The sequence below is a fragment of the Eleutherodactylus coqui genome, chromosome 5, assembly GCF_035609145.1.
Source record: "Eleutherodactylus coqui strain aEleCoq1 chromosome 5, aEleCoq1.hap1, whole genome shotgun sequence".
NCBI lineage: Eukaryota > Metazoa > Chordata > Amphibia > Anura > Eleutherodactylidae > Eleutherodactylus > Eleutherodactylus coqui.
The window spans coordinates 246426659-246448486 of record NC_089841.1 but is presented as its reverse complement, the minus strand read 5'-3'; the positions used below and the strand labels follow the sequence as shown (position 1 = coordinate 246448486).

At 44.4% G+C, this 21828-nt stretch overlaps 1 protein-coding gene across 3 annotated transcripts in view; it reads left to right on the top strand.

Annotated features, from left to right (window-relative positions):
• SHOC1 (shortage in chiasmata 1) overlaps nt 1–17358 on the top strand; it is a 123431-nt gene extending 106073 nt beyond the window's left edge. For 2 of the 3 annotated variants that reach the window (XM_066602027.1, XM_066602026.1), the window contains 3 exons: nt 1948–2097; nt 13634–14432; nt 17054–17358. In XM_066602027.1, the coding sequence (XP_066458124.1) occupies nt 1948–2097; nt 13634–14432; nt 17054–17154 (1050 nt within the window). In that variant the 3' untranslated portion in view covers nt 17155–17358. The remainder of the gene's footprint in view (nt 1–1947; nt 2098–13633; nt 14433–17053) is intronic. The other variant, XM_066602028.1, reaches the window with a different exon arrangement.
• The last annotated feature ends 4470 nt before the right edge of the window (nt 17359–21828 follow it).

Below are 21828 nucleotides of genomic sequence, written 5' to 3'. Positions count from 1 at the left end.
AGCCATTGGCGCACATTTAGACCGCTCGTTTGAACAATAATTGTTCCGCTCTTAGCGGCATTCTCTTCATAAGTATAATAGCACGGAATTACTGGCGAATAAAAAACGTTTGCTGTTTTTTTTTTATAATCTTGTTAATTTAAAAATCTAAATAATTCAGACGTTTTATGAAATATATTCTCACTGAGGCAAACTGCAGTGCAAGAAATAAGAAGTAAGAATAATGTATTCTAGAAAACCTGTCATTCTTCAAACAGAACGTTCATCTCCGCCAACCAAGGAAAGCAAATCTGCCGTTGAAATGTTAAAAATGATTATTTCTAGCTGGGTACATTCTCTGCGGATGGTAATGCGGTCTGAATATTGAGGCAGTATATCAAATCTGTCTGCTCTCCTCTTCCGAATGGATTATTGCATTAATATGGAATATCTTTTCAAATAAATGCAGAAAGCAGAGTCACCTGGAATAACGTTTCTGCTCAGAAGCGTAATGTTAGACATTGTTATTGGGGGAGATTATGCACTGGTGTCACCATTAAATCACTGAAAGGTCAACATTAGTAAGTGTTTGATGTGCATCATAGTTCTCATCCCCTACGGTATCCTATTATGACAAATACTTGGTATTGTGATACACATGCAGTGTATATCTACAGTACACCAGCTTCCCATGTATTGACACTCAATTATTCTTGTTCTTTGGTTTTACAAACCTATATAGAGCTTTGCAATGACGGGTCATATACAACGGAGAAGGCGTTTTCTCTTTAAAACCAAGAAAAAGTGGAAGAAAATTTTTTCTTAGCAACCTCCTAATTTGCTGCTTTCGAAATATCAAGAGCTGGAATCTAGACAGTCTATATATCAGCTCTTCCAATTGTCGCTCCCATTATATATCGGCCATGAATAGTATTTGAACCAACCATTACTTCTTTCACTACAATAACCCAAAACACCATAGTAACATACACAACCACGTCAATAGTCACCCACCGTTATGGCCACTTACTAGCTAGCAACACACTTGCTCACGTTTTATGAATTGGGTCAATTTTGGACCTGTGTTAAAGAGTCAGATACTGGCCTTATGATGCAAATCTTCTGGCCATTTCTCATACTATTTGGCCTGTAAATTGCTTCTCAAACCTAAGGCTACCTACATATGGGCAAACACGATATTGAGTATCGCGCTTGCCAACATGCGCTTTTACGTGAATGTGAGGCGTTTTTCTGCAAAAAAAAAAACGCCACCCGTCACTTCTGTGAAGTAGCGATTCTCCGGTGTGACTTTCAGGGTTAGAGGATCGGCAAGTGTTTCCCATTGTATTCAATGGGAAATATTACATCACACTCGTGTGCACATCGAATGGGGTGCGATGTGTTTTACTGTCACTATGGGTGATGTGTTCCTAGGAACACGAAAGGATAGGATATGCAGAATCTTTTTTTCCCTCACTGCGATGCGATGAGTGAAAACCATTGCTGATGTATATGACTCTATTCAAAAGTATGGAGTTCATATTCACGCAAGTTTTGTGTGCCTCACAATCCACCAAAGTCGTGCGAGATTCTCGGCCTAGATTTCGTAGATTTAACACAACTCTGCTCTCATTGTTCCGTACATAGCAGGGTCCGGTGCACTGCTCAGTTAATTATGTCTTGACTTAATAATGGCACAGAAATCAAAGGTGACTTATCCGTTATAGGGTGATACTGTAAATACATGTTTCTTTTAACATATTTTTAGCAGGAATGTAACATTGTTATTATAAATTCTGCTATACGGCAGCAATAATTCACAGGAGGTGAAATTAGAGCCGTGGTCAAACTGAATGAACTACTTTACAATAACGGATTTAAATCACAGAACATCCAAATGTCAATAACGTGTAGTTAACATGACTGATCAAGCACACAGCATAATGCAATATCACTAATATTTTCCAGGCGGAGAAGGTTTTGCTTTCATTCCCATGCATTAATCCCATGGTGGCTCAGCTACTGCTATGTAGGGGATCCTCATTACAGTGGTTACTCTCTGCTACCCATGACCAACTTAAAGAACTTTTCCCAGAAGTACCATTAAAAATTCTAAAGGTAGGAAATTATGTTCAAAGGTCAACCTACAATTCAATTTATATGGGCTGCAACATTCTTATTAAGACTTCATTCACATCAGTGTGGGAGGCTTTGTCATTGAAAAAATCCCAAAGAAATTGGAATGCATTACATTCAGCCCTGCCAGAGGGCTGGACTGTATAACACCCGTCGGACAGAACCCATTATAGGCGCTGCTGTCCTGAATCACGGTGATCTTGAATCTGGACGGTCGCGTAGGAAAATCAGACAATCAAGACTTGTTTTAGTACCTCTGCACTGGCCTTGTCAGGAGAAGTGATTACTTACAGCTGCTCTCTCTTAGGCCTCCTTCCCACGAACGGATTTACGCCGCGTAAATTCGCGGCAAAAATCCGCTGCGTGGCCCCCTGCTATTAGGTTCTATTGAACCTAATAGCACAATGCTCACGATGCGTAATTCCACCGCGGAATTACGCACCGCGATTTCTCCCGTCCTCACCCGCAGCATGCTCTATTTGCTGCGGGTGAGGACGGGCTGTACGCGCTGACGGCTTCCATTGCAGTCAATGGAAGCCGTCCGTTCACGCTATCTCCCGCTGTAACCAGCGGGAGATAGCGTGAAAAAACGCTTCCCCACCTACCGCTGCAGCGTCATTTGACGCGGCCGGCGCGTCATTTGACGCGGCCGGCGCATCACGTGACACTGCCGGTCGCGTCACGTGACGCGGTGGGCGTGTCACACGACGCGACGACGGTGGGCGGGGAAGCGGCTTCACGCTATCTCCCGCAGGTAAGTATAGGGGCTCTGGGGGGCGCCGTGACGGGCTTCACTGCGTAATATTACGCGGCGGAGCCCGTCACGCTCGTGGGAAGGAGGCCTTAGGCTTTGGATCACTTCACTCACATCCATGCTTCAGACTTCACGGGATATCTCTCCTCTTCCTCCATCTTCACCATAAGGAAGTTGAAGGCGCTTCCATGTGGCACTGTGGTAGCCCAGATGGAACTCTAGAAGATGAACTCCTTTCCCACTCTCAATCACTCCTACTTATACCTTCACTCAAACCACATGACAGACTGATACATTTACATGCAGACAATGATTTTATTGAAAGTTAACCTCTTAAGCGCTACATCTGTGCAACACATACACTGGAAATGACAAAAAGGATGTGAAAAGAACTGGTATGGAGGCGCAACCCTCTAAGCTACTAGAAGATGTAGATCAAAGTCCAATGTGTGATGGTGAAAGCACTTCTTTTTTATTATTTTTTCAGAAATTAAAAACCAGCAATGGAATACGCGTTTCGGGGAAGAACCCCTTCGTCAGTTCGGCTGGATAGGACAACAGGATGCCTAGGGGTGACACGATCCCAAAGGTATATAGGATGTGTCGGAGGTCCTGTGTGCAGGAGGACAGGGGAGAAAAAAGTGCTTTAAACGTTAAAGCACTTTTTTCTCCCCTGTCCTCCTGCACACAGGACCTCCGACACATCCTATATACCTTTGGGATCGTGTCACCCCTAGGCATCCTGTTGTCCTATCCAGCCGAACTAACGAAGGGGTTCTTCCCCGAAACGCGTATTCCATTGCTGGTTTTTAATTTCTGAAAAAATAATAAAAAAGAAGTGCTTTCACCATCACACATTGGACTTTGATCTACATCTTCTAGTAGCTTAGAGGGTTGCGCCTCCATACCAGTTCTTTTCACATCCTTTTTGCTACACTTACGCCCACACTGGTGGAGCGTCATCTGGTTGGCAGCACCTCCACCATTCAAAATACTCAATCATTGAAAACTCTGTGTACTCCATAAATATTCCACTACCCTCACTGGGTCTTGCTCCACCCTCCTTTTTCATTTCTTTTACTCACTGGAAATGACAAGACAGGCTTGCACAGTGCATCTAGACAGGACAAACATGTATGACATTTATGGAGGGGACCAGGATGATGTGCTGGGCCACTGCAGTCTTTATTTCTTCACTGCTTGGTTCTCTTGGTTTGCTTCAAACACGACCCTATTTTTCCTTTCCTCTTGTCCCATCCTGACTTCTCTTCTATACTTTGGATGGCTGAATATGGAGGACCATAGACCTCACTCATCCTCCTCTAGAGTAATGCACCAAGAGCAGGTGCTTTTAAGGAGGCTGATTGACATCTGAGAGATGTCATGCCCCTCCATATTCAGCCATCTTATAAACAGGAACAAGGTGGCGGAAAAATTGGGTGTGTGTCTTAAGCAAATCAGCAGAGCGGCGCAGTGAAGAAATAAAGACTGCATTAGTAAGTTTTATGAGTTATTGCTCTATAAATAGCTGCTCATGTTAAAAAACAATAAAGGATCCTGTAATATCCTGTCTCAGGTCCCCACATCTCCAACTCCATATCTTCATTCTCCTTGCTGGCATTGTGTTTACATGCTGCTTTCAGACTGTTGATAGGCTGTCATAGACTGCTACAGCCAATCACGGACCTCAGCAGTTGACTGCTGAGGTCTATGATCGACTGCCGCTGTCCATGACGTCCCATTCACAGCCTGCTTCTGCAGCCTGTCAATGGACCCTGCAGCATGAATGGAGATGTGAAGCTGGAGCTGGGGGGACCCGGGACAGGAGGGTATAGGATCTTTTATTGTTTTTTAACATGGGTAGCCTATTTTTAAAAAAAATCTGAAAACTTCTTTAACAGTATTGGGATTTCAAAAGCATTATCTATTTGTTGTAAAATAACAATCCCTTTACAGGAAAATCTGGAAGCTTAGACCAGCCGATTAGTGAACAAGACCCCTTCTGTAATCTCCACTAAACATTTAAATATGTATGTAGACAATTGATATATTTAGATGTGTGCCTTTTGTCTGTATCCGTTATTGGTTACATATAGGACTAAAACTAGACTAAAGTGTTAATGTTCTGGTGAATGCCTCAGATGAGGTTTAACCACTTCCGTAATTGTTCTCAAACAGACATTTTATGAGTCCTTCTGGGGAGAAAAGTGCAAAAGGTATAGCAGATGCCCTCAGGCGGCATCCGATTTAGGAATACCTAGAGGGTCTCAAGCTACCAAACACTCTCCCTCTGTTGCGTCAAACTGATACATGAACGGAATGGAGAACTGGACTCCATACTCATGGACAGACATAAACCACTGGCTGACAAGCGCTCAACACGCTCACCTGCGTACCTGCACACATAGCCACATGGAATAAATAAAGAATGTATGAGATATTAGTTCGTGATTTGACCAATATACTTAAGCCCCTGAGCCCACTTCAAGCTTCCTTGTTGTCTCACGGGCCCCCACTCCAACGAGACAACTTCCACATGAAACCTGCCTGCATGCGGGGCAATCGTCCCGGCAGGGACGGACGTGTGCTGGAACCTAGGGACCTACCTAGACCTAGATGAGAAATGAAACACAGTAGGACTGAACACAGCTCACTCCAACACGCCAGGGATTTGCATACAACACCGTACATCATGCACCCTGAACAGGACTGTCCGCACCTCATGTCCGGCACCCTGTACAGACACGCAGGAATGGGACACTTTCCACTTTAAAAACACCGAACAAAAAGAGGAAAGCCCAGCAGCCTCTAGCAGAGGAGCTGGTACACAGAGAAGCAGTAGACTGGTGGTGATTGACTGGCTGAAGAAATCCACACCCAGCCAGCTCAATTACCTGTGGGGCTGCCCCGCTGGAAACCTATGTAGAACAACACATCCCAGCAGCACACCCTAACAGTAATTCTCCCTTAAAGAAGGACCTCTGGAGACACAGGCACCCAACACACAGGGGTCTGAGACCTGGGTGACTGGCTGGCTGGAGAAATCCACACCCAGCCAGCTTAGTCAACCCATAACTGCGATGGAACATAACACCCTCCTTGCTATAATCATATCTAGACAAGAAGTGGGTGAATGGTGGCCACGTGTGTGACTTCCCTTTTGAAGTCTAGGGGAATTACTGGCTTGCCTGTCTACATAATACCCATTTAGTGAAGAGGTCAACATGCATGTGTTGCCATCTCTCCAATATGTGGTGAAGTGCGGTCTGGGTCATAGACGTAGGCTGGAGTTTTCCATTACATTTTCTGGACCATGGGCCTCCACCAACCTTAGGGCGCCCACCCACTGGCGATTTTTTTCCCTGCGAAATTCGCAGCATTTTTTTCTCTGCAGTGGTCTATGGGACTTGTAATGTTAAAATCGCGATCGCGCAAAATCGCAATTTACCGCGAAATCGCGATTTTGCGCGATCGCGATTTTAACATTACAAGTCCCATAGACCCCTGCAGAGAAAAAAATGCTGCGAATTTCGCAGGGAAAAAAATCGCCAGTGGGTGGGCGCCCTAAATCTGGTCCTGGTCTGAATTCCTACTAAGGCTCCATTTACACCAAATGATTATTGTTTGAACTAGCAAACTGTGTCAGAGTTCTATCGTGCCGCCTGTTTATACAGCAGATACATCATTGGTTCGTTCAAACAATAAATCGTTCAGTCGTTCAAATTCGCTGTATAAGTGGCTGAGAGCGACTGAACGAGGGCGGCTTAAACTAAACGATTAGTGAACGGGCCAGTGATGGTTTTTACGCCTGCATAAAGTGAACGACAAACAAAAAGTGGACAATTCATGATTTGTTGTACGGTCGTCGTTTGCACTGAACGATTATCATTCACTTTCGTTTGAATGATTTTTTGAATGATAATTGTTCCGTGTAAAAGGGTCTTAAGAATGTTTGCAAAGTGAATGTTAAATTGCAGGGGTGCAAAACTTTTTCTAGTCTGAGCACCACATTGCCATACTGAACCACTTCCAAGGGCCACAAGGGTATTCCCATCTGAGACATTTATGATACATCCTAAGTATATGTTCTAATAGATCAAAGTAAGTTTCAGTTCCAGACATGGCTACACAGTGCACCCTTAGTACTTGTCCTAATATATAGGGGACCCAGACATGGCTACACAGTGCACCCTTAGTACTTGTCCTAATATATAGGGGACCCAGACATGACTACACAGTGCACCCTTAGTACTTGTCCTAATATATAGGGGACCCAGACATGACTACACAGTGCACCCTTAGTACTTGTCCTAATATATAGGAGACCAGACATGACTACACAGTGCACCCTTAGTTCTTGTCCTAATATATAGCAGACCCAGACATGGCTACACTGGGCACCCTTAGTTCTTGTCCTAATATATAGCAGACCCAGACATGGCTACACTGGGCACCCTTAGTACTTGTCCTAATATATAGACCAGACATGGCTACATGGAGCACCCTTAGTACTTGTCATAATATATAGGGACCGAGACATGGCTGCACAGGGCACCCTTAGTACTTGTCCTAATATATAGGGACCCAGACATGGCTACACAGTGCACCCTTAGTACTTGTCCTAATATATAGGGGACCCAGACATGGCTACACAGGGCACTCTTAGTACTTGTCCTAATATATAGGGGACCCAAACATGGCTACACAGGGCACCCTTAGTACTTGTCCTGATAGGGACCCAGACATGACTACACAGTGCACCATTAGTACTTGTCCTAATATATAGGGGACCCAGACATGACTACACAGTGCACCGTTAGTACTTGTCCTAATATATAGATAACCCAGACATGGCTACACAGGGCACCCTTAGTACTTGTCCTAATATATAAGGAGACCAGACATGGCTATACAGTGCACCCTTAGTACTTGTCCTAATATATAGGGGACCCAGACATGACTACACATTGCACCCTTAGTACTTGTCCTAATATATAGGGAGCCCAGACATGGTTACACAGTGCACCCTTAGTACTTGTCCTAATATATAGGGGACCCAGGCATGGCTACACAGGGCACCCTTAGTACTTGTCCTAATATATAGAGAACCCAGACATGGCTATACATTGCACCCTTAGTACTTGTCCTAATATATTGCGGACCCAGACATGGCTACACAGTGCACCCTTAGTACTTGTCCTAATATATAGGGGACCCAGGCATGGCTACACAGTGCACCCTTAGTGCTTGTCCTAATATATAGGGGACCCAGGCATGGCTACACAGTGCACCCTTAGTACTTGTCCTAATATATAGAGAACCCAGACATGGCTATACATTGCACCCGTAGTACTTGTCCTAATACATAGGGGACCCAGGCATGGCTACACAGTGCACCCTTAGTACTTGTACTAATATATTGGGGACCCAGACATGGCTACACAGGGCACCCTTAGTACTTGTCCTAATATATAGAGAACCCAGACATGGCTATACAATGCACCCTTAGTACTTGTCCTAATATATAGGGAACCCAGACATGGCTACACAGTGCACCCTTAGTACTTGTCCTAATATATAGGGGACCCAGACATGGCTACACAGTGCACCCTTAGTACTTGTCCTAATATATAGGGACCCAGACATGTCTACACAGTGCACCCTTAGTACTTGTCCTAATATGTAGGGGACCCAGACATGGTAACACAATGCACCCTTAGTACTTGTCCTATATAGAAGACCAGACATGGCTACACAGTGCACCCTTAGTACTTGCCCTAATATATAGGGGACCAGACATGGCTACACAGTGCACCCTTAGTACTTGTCCTAATATATATGGACCAGACATGGCTACAAAGTGCACCCTTAGTACTTGTGCTAATATATAGGGGACCCAGACATGGCTATACAGTGCACCCTTAGTACTTGTCCTAATATATAGAGGACCCAGACATGGCTACACAGTGCACCCTTAGGCCTCATGTCCACGGGCAAAATATGATTTTAAATCCGCAGCGGATCACCCGCATGCGGATCCGCATCCCATAGAGATGCATTGACCATCCGCGGGTAGATAAATACCCGCGGATGGTTAATAAAAGTGAATTTAAAAAAAATGGAGCATGAAAAAAAAACGTGACATGCTCCATTTTCGTGCGGGTCTCCCGCAGGCTTCTATGGAAGCCGTCCGGATACGCGGGAGACCTAAAATAAGAATAACTTACCCGCAGCGGACCGGGCAGGTCTCCTCTTCTGCACGGCCGGATCTTCTTGCTTCGACCCAGCGTGCCAAGTACATCCGCCGGCCGAAGAAAGAAGATCCGGCCGTGAAGAAGAGAAGACCTGCCCGGTCCACTGCGGGTAAGTTTATTCTTATTTATTCTTCTTTTCAGCGCTCATGTCCGCGGGGCAGGAGGGACCCGCTATGGATTCTCCATGAAGAATCTGTAGCGGGCCTGATTTTCCCCGTGGACATGAGGCCTTAGTACTTGTCCTAATATATAGGGGAGCCAGACATGGCTATACAGTGCACCCTTAGTACTTGTCATAATATATAGGGAACCCAGACATGGCTACACAGTGCATCCTTAGTACTTGTCCTAATATATAGGGAACCCAGACATGGCTACATAGTGCATCCCTAGTACTTGTCCTAATATATACAGGACCCAGACATGGCTACACAGTGCACCCTTAGTACTTGTCCTAATATATAGAGGACCCAGACATGACTACACAGTGCACCCTTAGTACTTGTCCTAATATATAGGGGACCCAGACATGACTACACAGTGCACCCTTAGTACTTGTCCTAATATATAGGGGACCCAGACATGACTACACAGTGCACCCTTAGTACTTGTCCTAATATATAGGGGACCCAGACATGGCTACACAGTGCACCATTAGTACTTGTCCTAATATATAGGGGACCCAGACATGGCTACACAGTGCACCCTTAATACTTGTCCTAATATATAGGGGACCCAGACATGGCTACACAGTGCACCCTTAGTACTTGTCCTAATATATAGGGGACCCAGGCATGGCTACACAGTGCACCCTTAGTGCTTGTCCTAATATATAGGGGACCCAGGCATGGCTACACAGTGCACCCTTAGTACTTGTCCTAATATATAGGGGACCCAGACATGGCTACACAGTGCACCCTTAGTACTTGTCCTAATATATAGGGGACCGGGACATGACTACACATTGCACCCTTAGTACTTGTTCTAATATATAGGGAACCCAGACATGGTTACACAGTGCACCCTTAGTACTTGTCCTAATATATAGGGGACCCAGGCATGGCTACACAGTGCACCCTTAGTACTTGTCCTAATATATAGGGGTCCCAGACATGACTACACAGGGCACCCTTAGTACTTGTCCTGATATATAAGAAGACCAGACATGGCTACACAGTGCACCCTTAATACTTGTCCTAATATATAGGGGACCCAGACATGACCACATTGCACCCTTAGTACTTGTCCTAATATATAGGGGACCCAGACATGGTAACACAATGCACCCTTAGTACTTGTCCTATATAGAAGACCAGACATGGCTACACAGTGCACCCTTAGTACTTGTCCTAATATATAGAGAACCCAGACATGGCTATACAATGCACCCTTAGTACTTGTCATAATATATAGGGACCCAGACATGTCTACACAGTGCACCCTTAGTACTTGTCCTAATATGTAGGGGACCCAGACATGGTAACACAGTGCACCCTTAGTACTTGTCCTATATAGAAGACCAGACATGGCTACACAGTGCACCCTTAGTACTTGTCCTAATATATATGGACCAGACATGGCTACAAAGTGCACCCTTAGTACTTGTGCTAATATATAGGGGACCCAGACATGACGATACAGGGCACCCTTAGTACTTGTCCTAATATATAGAGACCCAGACATGGCTACACAGTGCACCCTTAGTACTTGTCCTAATATATAGGGGACCCAGACATGTCTACACAGTGCACCCTTAGTACTTGTCCTAATATATAGCGAACCCTGACATGGCTACATAGTGCATCCCTAGTACTTGTCCTAATATATAGGGGACCCAGACATGGCTACACAGTGCACCATTAGTACTTGTCCTAATATATAGGGGACCCAGACATGGCTACACAGTGCACCCTTAATACTTGTCCTAATATATAGGGGACCCAGACATGGCTACACAGTGCACCCTTAGTACTTGTCCTAATATATAGGGGACCCAGACATGGCTACACAGCGCACCCTTAGTACTTGTCCTAATATATAGGGGACCCAGACATGACTACACAATGCACCCTTAATACTTGTCCTGATATATAGGGGACCCAGATATGACTACATAGTGCACCCTTAGTACTTGTCCTAATATATAGGGACCCAGACATGGCTACACATTGCACCCTTAGTACTTGTCCTAATATATAGGGACCCAGACATGACTACACAGTGCACCCTTAATGCTTGTCCTAATATATAGGGGACCCAGATATGACTACACAGTGCACCCTTAGTACTTGTCCTAACATATAGGGGACTCAGATATGACTACACAGTGCACCCTTAGTACTTGTCCTAATATATAGGGGTCCCAGACATGACTACACAGGGCACCCTTAATACTTGTCCTAATATATAGGGGACCTAGACGTGTCTACACAGTGCACTCTTAGTACTTGTCCTAATATATAGGGGACCCAGACATAACCACACAGTGCACCCTTAAAGGGGTTGTCCCGCGGCAGCAAGTGGGTCTATACACTTCTGTATGGCCATATTAATGCACTTTGTAATATACATTGTGCATTAATTATGAGCCATACAGAAGTTATAAAAAGTTTTATACTTACCTGCTCCGTTGCTAGCGTCCTCGTCTCCATGGTGCCGACTAATTTTCGGCCTCCGATGGCCAAATTAGCCGCGCTTGCGCAGTCCGGGTCTTCTGCAGTCTTCTATGGGGCCGCTCGTGTAGAATGCCGGCTCCGTGTAGCTCCGCCCCGTCACGTGCCGATTCCAGCCAATCAGGAGGCTGGAATCGGCAATGGACCGCACAGAAGCCCTGCGGTCCACGGAGACAGAGGATCCCGGCGGCCATCTTCAGCAGGTGAGTATGAAGACGCCGGACCGCCGGGATTCAGGTAAGCGCTGTGCGGGTTGTTTTTTTAACCCCTGCATCGGGGTTGTCTCGCGCCGAACGGGGGGGGGGGGTTAAAAAAAAAAAAACCCGTTTCGGCGCGGGACAACCCCTTTAATACTTGTCCTAATATATAGGGGACCCAGATATGACTACACGTTGCACCCTTAGTACTTGTCCTAACATATAGGGGACCCAGATATGACTACACGTTGCACCCTTAGTACTTGTCCTAATATATAGGGGACCCAGACATAACCACACAGTGCACCTTTAATACTTGTCCTAATATATAGGGGACCCAGATATGGCTACACAGTGCACCCTTAGTACTTGTCCTAATATGTACAGGACCCAGACATGACTACACAGAGCACCCTTAGTACTTGTCCCAACATATAGGGGTCCCAGATATGACTACACAGGGCACCCTTAATACTTGTCCTAATATATAGGGGTCCTAGACGTGTCTACACAGTGCACCCTTAGTACTTGTCCTAATATATAGGTGACCCAGACATGACTACACAGTGCACCCTTAGTACTTGTCCTAATATATAGGAGACCCAGACATGACTACACAGTGCACCCTTAGTACTTGTCCTAATATATAGGGGACCCAGACATGGCTACACAGTGCACCCTTAGTACTTGTCCTAATATATAGGAGACCCAGACATGACTACACAGTGCACCCTTAGTACCTGTTCTAATATATAGGGACCCAGACATGTCTACACGGTGCACCTTTGTACTTGTCCTAATATAAAGGGGACCCAGACATGACTACACAGTGCACCCTTAGTACCTGTCCTAATATATAGGGACCCAGACATGTCTACACAGGGCACCCTTAGTACTTGTCCTAATATATAGGAGACCCAGACATGACTACACAGTGCACCCTTAGTACCTGTCCTAATATATAGGGACCCAGACATGTCTACACGGTGCACCTTTGTACTTGTCCTAATATATAGGGGACCCAGATAGGGCTACACATTGCACCCTTAGTACTTGTACTGATATCTAGGGAACCCAGACAACCACACAGTGCGCTCTTAATACTTGTCCTTTCCTATTCATGTCCATGACTGTGTTTTCACCACATTGCACAGACCCGTTATACACGGTGAACTGAGTCATTGAAAGTCAATGCACTTTTATTGTTCCATGCACATGCGTGTGTAGATATCACGTATTGATAAGAACGAGAAATAGATTGCAGCGTGCTCTATTTCTCTGCATACCACGCAGCATGAGCTCTATACATTTATATAGGCAGTGTATGAAATGCTCTCCATACGCAAGAGTCACAGTGCGCATGTCCGTGGGCGTGTGATATGTGGGCATGCGCAGTGCACATGTAGCTATTCGTATTTTACCGATACATTCGTGGGCATGAGGCCTTCCTCTGCTATGTGCCACTGCTCTTCACCCAGACATGGAAACTACATGTGAGCAGCCATGCATAGATATTTATGTGACCAGATGATTGGGACCACACAGAATGGCATTGTGCACCCCTGCTAAATTGTGACTCTCAGAAAACCACGCATTTGCATTGCATCCATCACTCTTTTTAAAATTAGCTTTCTTTTTCAGCATTTTAGTGATATCACTGCCCTCCATCAGCTAAGCTTATCTGCCTCCTCACCAAGACAATCTCAAACATCAACCAGCGTGAAACACGCCGCTGCTCTCCAGGGACATCCCACTAACGTTCACAGTCCACGTGTTAGCTACAAGAATTTGCAGTCAGATATTTTACTAGGTAGAGCCAATACTGAGGAGTCGTCTTCATCGTTCCCATTCCAAAGAAGTCAAAGCAAAGATCATAAATCCCAACCATTACTATCTTCAGTCGTTCGCACGTTACAATGCTACAGGAGATCCGCCATGTCTGAACCACCAGAGATGGTTGACCAGACTTGCTGCACAGAGACAGATTTCGGCACATGTCCTAAGATTCTAAAATGGGGGACATGGTCGGTTGATGGAACAGAGCACTTGCATCAGTCTACACGTCTACAAGGCAAGACCGTTGACGGGCCATTCCCCTCTTGGCAGCACAGTTTCTTGCCCAGGGTTTCCTATCAATCAAACCCTGTTTACAAACCTTATGAGCAAGAGTCAAACTTTTCCATTAGCCAAGAAAGCGTTTATGCAGATTTATTAAGCAAACAGAATTCAAGAAACCCATCAAATTGTGGAAATGAATTAACGAATGCTATTGGCCAACAAGCGGCTCCATTACAACAAACACCGGAGAAATTTTGCAGTCATCTTTTCCCAGTTAGCAGCAATGAAGGGACGAGTGATGCTTACTACTCCCGAAACGGAATTGCTGGAAAGAGGAGAGTAACAATGGATGATACGATGGCATCAGAAGGAATGTCCGCAGGTATAGTGTGTTCTTCAAACAGCAGTTTCTAAACATTAGAGAAGGTATTTGACAAATATGAACTTCTAAGAAAAATGCTGAGATGATGTTCATACTGAGGATTAGCTTTTCCCTAGTTCTCCTATGGCAAACCTCTTCAAGTCTACTAGACTGTCTGAAGGCGCCCATACACAGTAGACTTAAGATCACGGAAATGTATGATTTGAAGCTAAACGATAGGGTGAAATTTAACAGTGAACTATTGTTTTAGCCAACTGATGATAGACTGTCATCATCCGGATAGAAGTTGGCCACATTTGTAATTTTAGAAAAAAAGATCTTCCCAGGTAGATCATTCAACCGGTGGCTGCTGTTGTTGAACATGCATGGCTAGTTTCAACGAGTGTAATGGCCAATATGGACTAAAGGCCATTATACATGGCCCGATTACCTGGTATGAACATGCATCCGAACAAAGGGGACAATAATCAGCTGACGAACAAGCAAATGCTCATTCGTCAACTGCTTGTTGATTTTCAACAAGCACAAAAAGGCTCCCTGGTGAGAAGTTCATCCACGTATGGATGGTACGGTCAGGCTATTGGGAAGAATGATCATACTAACGACCGTTCATCCCCATAGCCATAGCACTAATATTTTGCCCATGTGAAAAAAGGTAAACTACCATCAGTCTATATGTTTGTCAGTTGATACTCATTACATCGGGCCGAGATTCCAAAAAAGTATATGGCTGCATCTGCAAAATGATAATTCACCAAACAATCATTCATTCATTCATTCATTCATTGGTTATTCGTTGCCCAATCATCAGTCTACTTTGTCTTATATTTATGGCCATCTGTATCTTCAACATTAGGGAGGAATACTTGCCTCTAACCGCTAGCGTCCTGCTAGAGACTCTCACATAATAGATATGACTAGTTCATTATAATGCTATACGCTCCATAGTAAGCCCGTCTCAGACAGGCGTTTGTAAATGCTGTGTTTTAACGCACCCTATCATTGCAATGAGTGATGTGGTACGTTAAAAAGTGACCATAATAGAACAGACAGCATTCGATTAGTGCGGTGTTAGAAATGCTCATCTGGGAAGCCTTATTGAAATCAATGGAGGCTCAGTAGAGCTTCTTTAGCGGGCGTTTCAAGGTCCTGCTAAAACACTGTTAAAACCCCGTGTGAGAACGGCTTTAGTAAAGCATTCAGCCTGTTATATCGACTGGATGAAACTTTTTAAATGTTATTTTTGGCCTTAAAGGGGTTGTCTCGCGAAAGCAAATGGGGTTATACACTTCTGTATGGCCATATTAATGCACTTTGTAATGTACATTGTGCATTAAATATGAGCCATACAGAAGTTATTCACTTACCTGCTCCATTGCTAGCGTCCCCATCGCCATGGCTCCGTCTAATTTCGGTGTCTTCTTGCTTTTTTAGACGCGCTTGCGCAGATGGGTCTTCTCCCTTCGGCTTGGCTCGGAAGCAGCGGTGTTTTGGCTCCGCCCCCTTGTACGCGTCATCGCGTAGCTCCGCCCCATGACGTGTGACGGTTCCAGCCTCCTGATTGGCTGGAATCGGCACATGTGATGGGGCGGAGCTACGCAATGATGCGTACAAGGGGCGGAGCCAAAACACCGCTGCTTCCGAGCCGAAGGGAGAAGACCCATCTGCGCAAGCGCGTCTAAAAAAGCAAGAAGACACCGAAATTAGACGGAGCCATGGCGACGGGGACGCTAGCAACGGAGCAGGTAAGTTAATAACTTCTGTATGGCTCATATTTAATGCACGATGTATATTACAAAGTGCATTAATATGGCCATACAGAAGTACTTAACCCCACTTGCTTTCGCGAGACAACCCCTTTAAGTACCAGGCAATTTTTCCAATTTTTTTAATCCTCACATTCCACGAGCCATACCGTTTTTTCCCCATTGATACAGCTATATGAGGATAGTTTCACGCAGGTGAGTACGATATCAGGCCAATATCGCGCTCGCCAACATGTGATTTCCCCACGAATGCAAGGCGTTTTTGTGTCAAAAACATCTCATTACTTAAGTGAAGTAGCGATCCTCCGGCGCGGCTGTCAGCAAGTATAAGCATTGTTTTCAATGGGGGACATCGCATCGCACTCGCTGTGCAATGCTTTTGCCGGACCCATTGAAAACCAATATAGGACATGCCACAATTTTTTTTTTTTCAAAAGAATAGGGTTCATATTCGTGCGATATTTGTGCGTTTCACAATGCGCAAATCCCGTGAAATTTTTTTTTTTTTGGCCGTGTGAAAGCCCCTGAGGGCTTTTTATTTGTACGATGAGTTGTATTTTTTTTTTAAAGGCCCTATTTAGTAGTGGATTTATGTAGTATTTTTATGTTTTACTACTCTTCCACAACAATATTTTTAAAAAATGTGTTTTTGTGTCGCCATATTTCGAGCTCCATAGTTGTTTTTTTTTAATTTTTTCATCGACTGACCTGTCTGAGGACTTGTTTTTTGTGGGACAAGCTGTACTTTTTCTTTTTTTTCCATTCTGTGATCACCTTTTATTCCAATACCTTGTAAACACAAATTCATAATTCTACTAAAGGAATTCTCTATTTTTATTTTTTCTTTGGTTACAGAAAAAGACTTTACTGAGTTGTCCCAACTGAAAAGGAAAAAGTTAAGTTACGAGAAAGTTCCAGGAAGATGCGATGGTCAAACTCGCCTCAAGTTTTTTTAATACATGTTTTACTATTGCAACTGCCAATATCTCTGTAAGTAAAACATACGCCTCATATATGGCTTGAAACATGTAAGCGTTCCTTTTTTTATCTTCTGCTCCCCACTATGTTGTCTTTTAGAAGAGGCAGTAAAAGCTACATTTTTATCAGAGTACTGGAAGTCCTGCTTTTCCTGTGACCTGATGGTGCCTTAAATCCAAATGGCAAACCTGCTCAACTATGCACTGCAATATCCCATCTTAGAGAAGTGTATGAGCTATGATGATATAATGTATCCCGAAAGTCTTCAGACCCTTTTTTTTCCTTTACATTTTGTTGTGTTGTGGCCTTGTGCAAATTAAAGAAAAATGCAAGTTTCCCCCCATCATTCTGCACTCAATACCTCATAATGAGAAAGCGAAAACAGAATGTTAGAAATCTTGTAGAAAACTAACATTTTGCATTGACATAAGCATTCACATGCTGTTCTCAGTACTTAGTTGAAGACCCTATGCTAGTGATTCCAGCCTCCAATCTTCTTGGGTATGATGCCACAAGGTTTGCACACCTGGATTTAGGGATTTTCTGCCATTCTTCTCTGTCTGTGGACAGAGGTTACGTCGGGGATCTGTCTGTGTCACTCAAGGACATTCACAGAGTTGTCCCTAAGCCCCTCCTGTGTGGTCTTGGCTGTGTGCTTAGAGTCATTGTCTTGATGGAAGGCGAACCTTCTGCCCAGTCTGAGGTCTCTTACACTCTGGATCAGGCTTTCATTAAGAATATCTCTGTACTTTACTCCATTCAGCCTTCCACCAACCCTGACTGGTCTCCCTGTCCCAGTCGCTGAAAAACGCCCCCACAGCACGCTGCTGCCAGCACCATCTTCACGGTAGGGATGGTATTGGGAAGGTGATGAGCGGCGCCTGGTTTCCTCCAGACAGAATGCTTAGAATTGAGGCGACAAAAGTTCTATCTGGATTTCATCAGACCAGAGAATCTTGTTTCTCACAGTCTGAAAGTTGCTTTTGAACAAACTCAAGGCAGCTTTCATGTGTCTTACTGAGGAGACTTCTCTCTGGCCACTCTGCCATAAAACCCAGATTGGTGGAGGCTGCAGTGATGGTTGGCCTTCAGGAAGTTTCTCCCATCTGCATACAGGATCTTTGAAGCTCAGCCAGAGTGACCGTTGGGTTCTTGGTCACCTCTCTCACCTAGGCCCTTCTTCCCCAATTACTTAATTTGGTAGGTTGGCAGCTCTGGGAATAGTCTTGGTTGTTCCAGACTTCTTTCATTTAAGTATTATGAAGGCCACTGGGCTCTTTGGACCTTTCAGTGCAGCAAAAAGTGTTTGTAGCTTTCTCCAGATCTGTGCCTCCATACAATCCAGTCTATGAGCTCTACAGGCAGTTCTTTCCTCCTCATGACTTGGTTTTGGCTCTGATATGCATTGTGAGCTGTAAGACCTTATACAGACAGGGATGTGTCTTTTAAAATGATGTCCAATCAACTGAATTTACCCCAGGTGACTCCAGTGAAGATGAGAAAAATCACACAGATGATGAAGAGAAATTGGACGCCCCCAGAGCGAAATTTCAAGTGTCATACCAAAGGGTGTGAATACTTATGTCAATGCAAAATGTTAAGTGTTAATTTAGTAAGAATTACAAAGATTTCTAACATTCTGCTGTCATTTTGTCATTATGGGGCATGGGATGCACCATGATGGGGAAAAACTTGAATTCTGTTTTTTAGTTGGCACAAGACCACAACATAACAGTATGTGAAAAAAGTGAAAGGGTCTCAAGACTTTCTGAACCGACTGTATTTGATTAATGATTGGTTGCCAGCTGGCAAGGATCTATATACTAGATACAGATTTACAGAAATGCTTGTTTGTTGGCTAATGACATCTTTTGTGCAGCCAAAAATGTTATCAGCTGCACAACGTCCGGTATTATGGGGGATGTGCTGCCAACAGCTATGATTCACAGTGAGTAACAAAGTCTATATGTGCCTATGTAAAGGCCGGGTAGACCAGTGCCAATCTCATTCATCGGCAGTCATCTATGGTAGTGTTCCCCAACTCCAGTCCTCAGGGACCGCCAACAGGTCATGTTTTCAGGATTTCCTCAGTATTGCACAGGTGATGTAATTCTTGTCAGTGCCTCAGACATTGCCACAGGGGTTCTTACTATAGGATATCCTGAAAACATGACCTGTTGGTGGTCCCTGAGGACTGGAGTTGGGGAACACTGATCTATGGGACCAAATTGCTCCATGGGAAAGGAAATTTAGTTGGTGGTAAAGCAAATAATATGGCTTTTATTAAAAGTGACATTTTATTGAAATAGTGGAAAATAGGCATTTTTTTTTGCTGCAGGGCTATTGAGATTAGAATTCATGTCTTAAGAAGGGCCTAGAAAACAATAATTACTGATATCGCAGATTTACACAACTGAGTCCTACTTGTTTCCAGACTTTTCTATTACAGGGAGATAGTTTGGAAATTGCATTCTGTTGTTTGCCACGCTATTGAAACTGGGGCCGTTCTGTTCATAATGTATGTATCTAGGTAAATTATCCTTGCAGTGTAATAGATTTAATTTGCACTGCCAGCTGTATTCTCTATCACACCGAGAAAGGTGTAAAAACAGGCGCTGTTTCCTAATCGCCATCAACATATTGTGTTTCATGGAAAATAAAAGTAGGAAACTTAAAGGGAATCGGCCAACATGAAATACACTTAAAGTAGGAAAACAAGTTATGTTAGTTTTTTTTCAGTGCCCCTGTCTTGTACAGCGTGAGGCCTGGATACAGCAGGACAACATTGCTGGTACAATTGAAGAAATCTGCACACATTTTTTAGTCTTTGACCCCCAGTGATGTTTTTTTTTTCTTTCCCCAAAACACAACTTGCTCTATTTTAACAACTCTACTAGCCCGTTTAGCCCGAGTTGCAGTGTTTGGAGCCATTTTTTTTTCAGACTTTAAAATATTTTTTAAGTACAAAGTTATGTGAAAAATCGAAAACAGCAGGCTGCGTACCCCGGGACCATATGTTGAGGTAGAAGTGGCAGGTCTGATGCATAACAATGGACTGGATAATAAAACACTGGTAAAAAATATTTGCGAGTTCACAGAAACCAGAATATGAAGTCACTGTGTGCAGTAAACGAGGGCCACACAGCATCATGTGTGATAATGATAGAAAGGCAAGTCAAGACACCAATGACTCTCACATCCACTGGGGTCAGGTATCGATACAAAACAGACTGCTATATAGATCATATGTGCATTTAGTTCCGAATCTGTTAGTAGGTGATCCAATGTCACAATGGTACTATTGTATTATGTCTCCACCACAAGTGTGGGTGGAGACGTGGTGATGGGCTGTATCCGCCCAGTGTACGCCCACATGTTTCTGATTGGGTGGCTGCTGCAAGGTCTTAGCAGCGTGGGGACAGCGTTTTGCCTGGAATGGAGAGTTAGGGTTAGTTTAAGTTTTACGATTACATTATTAGCTGGAAGCATTTACAGCTAATAATCTAAGCCTAACACTTAAACTAACCCTCCATCCCAGGCAAAAGTCTGTCCCCACGCTGCTAGCACCTTGTCGCCCACCTCAGCTCATCTCCCCTGCAGCCTCTAAACCCCCCTCTTCCCCCACCGCCACCAACCTGTTACCGGGGCCGCGGCCTTCCGTCCTGCCATGCAGACAGTGGGCCCCCTTTAAGTGGCGCTGGAAGAGCAGCTCTGGCCACGCAGAGTCACAGCGCTGCAGGTGAGTGGCAAGACCCGAGAGGGCAAAGGCCCCAGCGTCACAGACAGGAGCCAGAGGAGGCCGAACAACACTGGAGCCATGAGGGGAGAGAAGAGGACCCGACGTCAACTGACACCGGCGGCCTCACTCACCGCAGCCGCCGGGGACAACTTACAGCAGTCCAGCAGAAGGCACAGTGGCGGCGGTGTGACTGCAGGCAATCAGTGGCGGAGAGGTGAGTTCACCCAATCACTAACTGCAGGCGTCACCTGGCTGTCAAGCAGCCTAACACTTGTCGCCACCCACCACTTCTGTTGCCGACAAGATACAACAGTACCTGTCACGATTGGGCAGTGTATTGTTGCCATGATGGGTGTTGCCCCTGCTTCCATTCAGTAGCAGAAATACTCTTGTTGAGTTCACTATAATGGAGAACTAGCAGACCTGCTGTGACATTACTAACTCCATAGAGGGTGATGGTGTTGGCTCTTAAGTCTTAAACAAAATGTACTTGGGCCAAATCTGAAAACAAAATATATTGCAAAATAATTATACATAGAGGATGCAAGAAATTAGTACATGAGATGAAGTTGGGTAATAGCTTAAGTTACCACTTTCAAAATGTTTCTATTTACAGCAATGTCATTACATTTAAAATATGGTTTCAGTATGGTTGCATTTGGATTTTATGGAGCTTTCACCAAAAGAAGTAATTAGTGAGTAATCCCTGTCCTACACTTGTAGGAGCCTCGTCTGCAGTAATCATTGGAGGACTCCTATAGTAATGTGCACGACCTGTAGATTCTGGTGGTTTTCTCCATTGGAGACATTGAATCAGCATGGCGGTTACTGGAGATATGAATTCTAGAAATAACCATTTAAATATTCCATTGCTTTCAATTCCCAAGTATAGTTTGTATGCCTAAGTGTATCT